This window comes from Prunus persica, chromosome G3 (genome assembly GCF_000346465.2).
Source record: "Prunus persica cultivar Lovell chromosome G3, Prunus_persica_NCBIv2, whole genome shotgun sequence".
NCBI lineage: Eukaryota > Viridiplantae > Streptophyta > Magnoliopsida > Rosales > Rosaceae > Prunus > Prunus persica.
Window position 1 is genome coordinate 14,474,046 of NC_034011.1, and position 9,793 is coordinate 14,483,838.

General features: G+C 35.4%; 1 protein-coding gene across 1 annotated transcript; it reads right to left on the reverse strand.

Moving 5' to 3' along the window:
• Positions 4,033-8,906, reverse strand: LOC18766025 (thioredoxin 1). The gene is made up of 2 exons (XM_007198900.2): positions 8,230-8,906; positions 4,033-5,244 (listed from the first exon to the last, which is right to left on the reverse strand). The coding sequence occupies exons 1-2, from the start codon at positions 8,477-8,479 to the stop codon at positions 4,931-4,933; spliced, it is 564 nt and encodes a 187-aa protein (XP_007198962.2). The 5' UTR covers positions 8,480-8,906; the 3' UTR covers positions 4,033-4,930.

The window sequence follows — 9,793 nt, forward strand, 5'->3', positions numbered from 1 at the left end:
TTATTATTATTTAACATGCTTTATGTTTTTTTATTTGCTACCTACGTGTAAAATAATACATTAATGTACTCTATAAAAATAGTCTATCTCTGGCCGGTAGTTATTTGTTAATATAGCTTCTAGAAGTCTTTTGCCATATTCCATTATTTTAATAGGTGGACGCCTAATTTGCCGATCAGTTAAGGAAGACGAAGAAAGTCCAACAAATTATTTATGGGAAAAGTGGTGCTACATGAGAATGAAGTGACACATAGATTAACTTGTCGAGCATTGTTTATTAGTGATAGATTCGAATGGTTCGAGGAGCCTTATGATCTTATTCTGGATTTTTTGTTTGTTGATGCCTATAATCGTGGTCAACTTTTTAAGCCTCTCTTTTCTCTTCACCCTTCTATGTTCGTGTCTTTTTATTGATGATTAATAAAGTTTCTCTCGTACAGTCGAGATTTCTAAAAAGAAAAACAGTTGAAATCGAAACTTATAATGAAACTTTAACTACAATCTTATATCCCTTCAAAATTACTAAAAGTGAGAATAACAAATAAGAAACAAAAAGGGATGCTAGCCGTCGGCCTGGCCCGTTCCCACCACCCTCTCCTATATTGCCCATCTATTTTTGTATAAGTTGTATTTTATTTTGATATGGTGGAGCATAATTGAGTCTGATGAGCAGTGTTTTTTTTTTTTTAGGACCTTTTCTATTGAAAGGGACAATAACGTATTAAACTCACACACTCAACACGGATGCTAGGACTCGAACTCGGAACCTTGCCTGAGAGAATAAATATTTCAAACCACTATACTAGTGGGTCCTTTGCAGATGAGCATTGTTTTAAGTGTGAATGGAAATTACTCTTTAAACAAACATCTTCACAATTAATATATAACTAAAACGGGAAACCAAGTCTTAATTTCGTTGGACAAAAGGACATCTTGTCCTGACTCTGAAGAAACCACTACATTAGTGGGTCATTTACAGATGAGCATTGTTTTAAGTGTGAATGAAAATTACTCTTTAAACAAACATCTTAACAATTAATATATAACTAAAACGGGAAACCAAGTCTTAATTTCGTTGGACAAGGGACATCTTGTCCTGACTCTATAGATAAGAAGAAAGCTACTTTTGTACAAGAAAGAAAAATCAATTACGGTAAGTGTTAGATATATTAAGTCCAGAGCAGATAAGTTCATGGAGTGGTGAAAATGAAGTCTGCTCCAATCCATGCCATAGATTTGACATGAGGCTAACTATTCCCGTGTATAAGCTGATCAGAATTCCACCTTAAAACATGATTATACGTGATCAATGTGTGGAAAGTTTCTCAATGAAACCTAATTGTCAACCCTGGACCAAACCTTTTGGACAAGATTGAATTCTCTTTTTATAGATCACTAGGGGTTAAACTTTTTAGTGTGAAAATTAACTGTGATATTCTAGGTTTCTGGCACATTTAGTGCTTTGGAAGGCACGACTTTGCAGTTAACTTGTCTGTTAAATAAAGAACCCAATTCATCGTACATGTTAAGCTGGGCAAGATGCATAACCATATCAGCATTTCAGAGAGTTCTGCCTGCCCTGATCAGATCAACTGGCTTTTGAACTTTCACAATTAATTTTCATATAGTTGTGCCTACCAAATTGGCTTCCGAACTTGGGTGTTAGCGGGCGGACTCACTGTCCTAATCAACTGATCTAATCCACATTTATAGGGATGGAATATCTTATGTGGGTATAATATTATAACACGTTAACATCCAAATAAGGAGGGGCATGGGAAGAAAAAAAAAATAATTGAATGGCAATATCCCTTTCTTCGTTAAGAATATAATATTCAGGTGATCATTTTCCTTCTTGTTAATGACGTCGTGCCTATCTTCTTCTTGCTCAGAAGACAGGTCTTCTGCACGCCAGATAAAGATGAGGTGGTGCATGATGGCTCTTCTTTGTACATTGTATTGTCACTGCTTTCTGGACAGAGGATATGGACATGGGTAACACAGGGTTGTTGACCATGTCTGGAAAGCTCACAAGCCAATTTGCAATTGGCAACAACTTACTTAGATTAGCTTTAAAATAGTAGAGAGAAAAAAAGGGGGACAGTAGGGCTTAGATCTATTCGTCCACTCACCATGCAGGAGCAAAATTACAAGTTGCATATGCCTAGATTTTACACTCATGACATAGTCGCCTTATAAAAAAAGCCGGCTAGGGTCAGGCAAGATCCAGATTGAATCAATTTTACTCTAAAATACCGACAGAACTTATTAGAATAAATTGATTTGATTCAGTTTGGTTTTAATAAAAAAATGTTGATGAAGTCGAATCAAATTCATAACCTCTCTGGTTTAGTTTAGAATGATTTTCAAAAGTTCAAAACCACAACCGAACTGAATCATTACAGTCTCGTTTAGTTTTAAACTATTTGACTTTTTTTTGTATAACTGAATCACTATAGTCTGATTAAGTTTCGGCCGAATTGATGCCTACCCCTACTGTTAGGTAGATGAAACTATTGTCATTCATTTTTCTAGCAATTAGTATATCTTGTATTAATCCTGCTTAACACGAAAAATATGAATAGAGAGAATATTCATTCATATTATCGTACAATGAATATTCATTCATATTGTAGTAATATTAGATATCTTATAAAAATGATGGTCCCCTATATATATGTTTGAAACATTAGATTATCCTTAGGCTTAGAAATACACATGCAGGATCTATAGATAGTCCATGTGATCAACTTCAATCATCAGTCAAAGCTACTAGTTAACCGAATGGACCAATCACCAACTTCACAACTTGACGTTAAACTAAATTTGCATGGCTTGGTTGTTGCCAATATGTTTCCAAAAGGATACGAACAATAAGATACTTCTAGCTAGCTGGCCTCCTCTTTAAACATGGCCTCCCATGGCCTCCTTGGTTTTATAATATCCAATTATTTGCTAATCTCCTATTTGTCATTTGTTTCTAACCTAACCTAGCTTTCTGGCATCCAAGTGGCTAATAATTAGAATGCACGTAATAAGCAACACCAGTTTCCAGACACATAAACCACCGATTAAAAATTAGCGTTGCATAATTGCATTGGAAGTTGACCTACATGTTGATGATATATATAGCTTTTTTCTTATACGGATGTTTGCACGTTATTACCGTGCGGACGCCATTGTAAAGAAAGGAAAATAATGAGACGTAATAGAAAATAATAGCATGCGGATGTTTCTAGTAAAATGCCGGCTAGCCTGAGCTTCAGCAACAGTCATTGTTTATGCAGAATAAACCAGACATACAAGGCCAATTGGTTCCTAGTGTAATATATCGATTCAATACTGAGCAACAAAATAAACAGACCAAATAGACAATAGAACATTAGAGAATAGAAAATTAGAGAATACAGGTCGGCATGTCAATTAAAATTGGACTTGGTAAATGTCAGAAGGTTTCCCATATTCACAATATTCACAACAATTCAGATAAGGGTCTGACTGGCTGTGACTGCGACTGCGACTGTGATATGGTCTACAAATTTTAAATAGGCCAACTTGCAGGTTGTTGTTGTTTTTTATTTTTTTTCAGCTTCATTCCGTTTGCACCGTTAGTCCAATCGTCAACTTTTTTCATTTCAATGTGTTTTTTTTTTTTTTGGTCATGCTCACATCTTACTAAACAGACTGATAAAGCCTCTTCCTTTCCTTCCGCAAAAAAAAAAAAGAAAAAAAAAAGCCTCTTCCTTTCTTAAATCATAACAGTTAGCGTTTGAAAGAAAAGTTTAATTCAATTACTGCTCAAGTTTTGTGGACCATCCAATTTTAGTAGAAGGTTGTGGGCTAGAGGCAATGTGCCCAGATCAAATAGGGTTCCTCATGTTTCAATTAGAAATTTGAACCAGGCACCCTACGTTAGGGATAGACAAAAGGAGAGCTCCTAATCTGTTTAAGAAGAAAAGCTTCTTCTCTTGTGTACCAAGTGTTGAACCGATTTTATTAAGTTGGTAAAGTGAACTAGTTTTGACAGAAGACTAAAATGGAATGAAGTATTTTATTTCTGTCTTCTCATGAAAGCCTTTTTTTTTTCTTTTTTCTTTTTTCTTTTTTTCTGTTGAAAGACAAACTCATCAGTCTAGCTTTCAAGTTTACTGAGACTTTTCTTTGAGAAATAATAGAATAAATGGTTCCCTAAACATACTTCTGGCATGGAAAAATTCAAGAACAGAGACCAAAAAATGTAGTTTCTATCATAATATAGACTTTCCTCCTGTTTTTTCATAATTGTAAACAAGGCAACTTCTAACTTCGACCCTATTTTCTTATTCAGTTGCCAATAAGAATGAAGTCCTCAGTTTGATTCAAGTCATATAAACAACAGAAATAGTCATAGTTTTTGAATCAAAGACATCAACATCATAATCAGAAATGGCTTAGAAGAAGAGTCAGAACTCTTGTGAGATTCTAGATGTAACTTGTACGCAGGCTGCAGCCCTTGATTTATTTATCTTTATTGGTGACAGCAATTCAAAAGAAAGTAACAACATATTTTCCAGTAAGATCCAACAACATCAAATCAACATGAAGGCCTAGTCAAGTTCAAAAGTTCTAGAATAGTAGAAAATATGAAAAAATGTGAGTGGGTAAGAAGGCAAGACCCAGGTCATTGTAGGGTCTTATGTAGAAGCTTTTCAAAGTTGTGAAAGTTGACCCTCTGGTACTTCCTTGGGGCAAGAAATTTTCAGCAAGGCCAATATTATTGGAGAAGTCGAGAGGCGTTCGTGTAGAAAATCAACATAGATGACCATCAAAAGACAAGATAAAAGATGCTTCCAAATTTGATAGACTAATCAATTTATTACCTAACAGCAAAGAGAACATGAAAGAAAAGAAAAATACAAATAGAAATTTTGCAAAAGATTTCCATACCCACCTACAAAAATTTCTCAATGGTAGCAGTCAATGTGGTTTTAGGCACAGCACCAATTATTGCGTCCTTTTTCTCACCATTGATGAAAATCATGATGGTTGGGACACTTCGAATTCCATATTGGGTTGCAATTGAAGGAGTATCATCCGTGCTTAACTTAAAGCACTTAAGCTTCCCAGCATACTCCTTTGCTAGTTCACCTACTACTGGATGGATCGTGCGGCAAGGCCCACACCATGGAGCCCAAAACTCAACCAATACAGGGCCATCAGCTTTGAGGACCAGTGAGTTCCATGTTCTATCCGTAACTGTAGGAACTGTAGTTAGAAAGCAAAAGGGTAAGTACATTTGCCTGCATTTAACAAAAAGAATCAATGCTAAAATGTGATCTTAATACAAAAAGATGATATGCTGGTAACCTGATACAAGCAAACAATCAGACAATGTTCTTTTTTCTAAGTTTCAGAAAATGTCCAACTTTTACTCAATCAGTACTCTGTATCAACCTGGTCTTATGCACTAAAATACTGGAGCACTATCTGAGCCAGCACTCTTATATATGATCAAGTATACATGCAGAACAAATGCAAAATACAGCTCCATTTAAAAACTTGTAACATGCAATAATGAGAGATGGTGAATGGTAACTATGGTCCAATCGTTTGATGGCACATGAATGGAACTGCCAAACAACACCAGGTGAAGATATTACAGTGAAGTGTGCTTATCTATCGCATTGACAATAACAGTGTATGCACCAAGAAAAACAATTGATTCCAAAACTTTTACTGAATTACAGTGTATGCATAATATATATTTCACGTCCATTATAGTCAACTATACTGAATAAGAACAAAATTTCATTTGCAGGCAGATGAGAATCAACTTGAGGCCTTTCTTTCACTTCATCTTTTTTACATTATAGAAACATCAAGAAATCGTCTGTGACAAACCAGACATAGATATATTTTATCTGAAGCCATTGTGGGAGGAAATAAAGACCTGAGAAAGTTAATTTGAGTTCTCTGACTTTCTACCATGGATAAGGTGAAGCTGATATTGAAGTACACATTCAATTCCCACATCTAGTGGTACTGTGACATAAGAGATGTGAGATGTTAAGAAATGAGGAAATGAGGAAATGAAATTTGACGGAGAAAGGGTCATCACAAAATTGGATATATGTAACCAAATGGCTTCGAACTCATACAGGTATGACAACCACAAAACATTGTATCTTACCTCATGCCTATTTCATTTCCTTTGATATGTCTCTTCAAACCTGAAAAGTATGATTTTTCACCACAACTTCCAGATGGCATGCTAAATTTGGAGTTTAGGCATTGAGGTGGATAACTTCTTGTCAGATTGCAGTGTTGAAATTAATTGGAAGTCATCGATTTCAAAAGAGAAAAATTGTTTGACAAAGGAAGCTTCTAATTTGATACGACAATGGCAACACAAATTAGAAGTAGGTTTCATCTGGAAACTCAAAAACAATTGCATCCATTATTACACACACCCACACAATATATGTTTACCAAATTGATGTGTACATTAAATCTTTTCACATGTTATAATCTTTTCTAAGAAATTTTCTTTGGTGATTCAATTAGATTTTCATTTTCACACACACACACAAAATATATGTTTATAATTTTCTTTATGCATATAAAAGATTAAAAAAAATTCTTCTCAATTAGGAATGTAGCATAATTTGAGGGTTAGTTTGATGGGTTACATAGATTCTAACCTCAAAAAGTTACTTCTAATGCTTCCTTGAAACTGGCCATGAAGGAAATTTATAGACTGTAAAATGGAACCAGTCATTTTTTTTATGTGAATGTGGGTTTGCACTCACTATTACGTATTTTAGGGACAGTCTATCTGTCAATACTTTCAATTCTTGGGAGCGTAAGCAGCACATTCAAATGCTTCAAACTCTCAATCATTATGGTTCCCAGAGTTCTAATGGTCTCTATGTTCCTAATTCAATACCTGCACGAAGGATCATCCCCATTACGGAATATTTTGTAAAGCAAACAGGATTAAATAATTTAGATCCATACTTTATCTCAAACGTAATCATCATATTAATATGGTTATCGTAGTGATGAAAAATACGTACATTCACCTCTTCATCAAACCATGGTCATCTTAATGATGAAGAATGGTTCCATGAAGCGAAGTGGGCCTCAAAAGTTCCATAGGGCATTCTACCAACACACCTATATTTCTGTCATGGACAACTAGAGCACTACATTTTCTAGAAAAGTGACCACTCCACCCCACCCTAACCATTCAACCTTCCCAACCCTCATCTTATACAAACCCAAGGCAAGGCAAGTTGGTTTGGCCTGTAGCCAGCCTGCTGAACCCTGAATGTTTGACTCGGGCTGGTCTTTGAAGCATTAAACTCACGAGGTTGTCCCTGCCTCAGCCTATTACCAAGTATTGTAACAAATTTTACGTTATTTCCATTATGAAAAAAGACAGACACACAAATATCAGAGGATGAACATGAATGTTTTGGGTTCAAGAATTGCATGGGAGTTGCATAGTACACTAGAACACGTATGGTTATATGCAAATTTCCTATCTATACTCTGCGTCCTCTACAAACAGCAATAAAACTTATGACTCTCGAACTAACGAAATCCTTCAGTCACAATCTTTGTTTTAGATAACACTTGCCAATCAAATTTCTAGCGTGATGAAGGCTTGCTCCTCGTTATAGTCAGAAATAAATAAGGGTGACAATATTGAAGATGATTAGAACTTATGATATGAAATAAGGGAGCTAGTCTTGTTTCGGCATCTCTAACCAACAATAACACCAAAAAAAAGCAGTTCATACTTGTTGTCGGGGATACTTAATTAAACTGTTGATGAAACACAATCCCATGTATCAGTACTCATCAAGGGAGCAAAGATGCAGCCCATCAAGCAAAGCTTACATTACATACCCTAGAAAATGACAGAGCATAAAGCTAAAACGAATCTATAAAAACAATCTCAATTCGCATAGCCATTTAGGCAAAAAATTGAATACACCCAACTACAGAGTTAACGAGATGTCCATTGGTAAATGATCAAAACTTGGTTCAAAATCAAACTAAACTTTTCTTTCTTGTTTCTATTGTGCTACATTACTTCCTCAACACCAAAATAGAACATCAACAAAACTAAATTCTTAAATTAAAAAAAAATGGGGTAAGAGAAACTACAAGAACCAAATTACGAGAAAAAGAATTAATTTTTATGCGAAAATTTAAAATTACAAGACAAAAGAAAAAACGTACCATCGAGAGTGGTATCCTGAGCTTGAGAGACAATGCCGGCAGTTGATGGAAAAGGCCTGGCTTTTGGAAAATTGGAGGGAGCGGGCGACGGTTTGGGAAGCAAGTGAACCCTCAAGCCCCTGAATTCCGGCAACGCACCCAGTCTCCGGCGAACAGAGATGGAAAGAGCCGGCCTTGACGATATCACCGGCCGGAGATATGAATTTTGAGCCGAAGAATAGAGAACGATGGAGTCAGTTATCGTCGCCATTGAAGAGAGAAATGTACGGGAGAGAGATTCGGGATGGAGACTATTGCTTCAATATATAGTGAGAATTGAGAAAAATGAAAGTCAGATGTGGGACTCTTTGAGTGAAGGTATGAAAGAAAAGTGTTGGAAGATGGAGACGAGGAGCTTGGAGTGTAGCTATAGCGATCAAAAGTTAACTAACAGCTGAGGTTCGGATTTCGGAGAAGACACGTTGTTTTTTTTTTTTTGACGAACTACATAAAACCCGGCACCTTCTATAGTGCACCCATGCACCATTTGTCCTTTATAATGTCCTCAAATTTTTTTAAAAATTGGTTACCGGTTATACAAGTTATCAAGTTTTCACTTTTTGAAAATGCAATTGCATAAGGGTCATGTAATTAATTGACATATGATTGGATAGTGATTTACAGTAGTTTGGATATGAGACTACCATAACATGTAAAAGGATTCTAAAACTTATAAGTTACAAGATTTGAGTAACGATTTACAAGTTTTTGAACCAAGATTACAACATTAGGGTTCACCTAATCCATAATGTTGTAAATACCCATTTACAAGGATATGGATCCACATTACAAGGAATTGGTAATTCTAGACCATGAGGATGTACATTGGGTCCTTATTCTAGTAAAATGAGGGTTTACAAGACTAATGACCGATTTTACAATTTTGGGATACGAGGGTACCATAACTTTGTAAGGAGGATCCAAAAACATGTAAGTTACACAATTTGGGTAGTGCTTTACAAGTTTTTGTACCACGATTACAACGTTAAGGTTCTCATAATCCTTAATGTTGTAAATCCTTAGTTTACAAGGATATGGATCCACATTACAAGGAATTGGTAAGTGCGGACCATGAGAATGTAAATTAGGTCCTTATTCTAGTAAAATGAGGGTTTACAAGATTAAGGGCCGATTTTACAATTTTGAGATACAAATGTATCATAACGTTGTAAAGAGGGTCCATAAAAATGTAGGTTACACAATTTGAGTAGTGATTTACAGGTTTTTGCACCATGATTACAACATTAGTGTTCTCATAATCCTTAACGTTGTAAATCCTTATTTTACAAGGATATGGATCCAAATTATAAAAAATAGATAAGTTCGGACCATGAGGATGTAAATTGGGTTCTTATTCTAGTAAAATAAGAGTTTACAAGATTAAGGACTGATCTTACAATTTTGGGATACGAGGGTACCAAAACGTTGTAAAATGGATCCATAAATATGTATGTTACACGATTTAGGTAGTGATTTACAGGTTTTTGTACCACGATTACAACGTTAGGGTTCTCATAATCCTTAA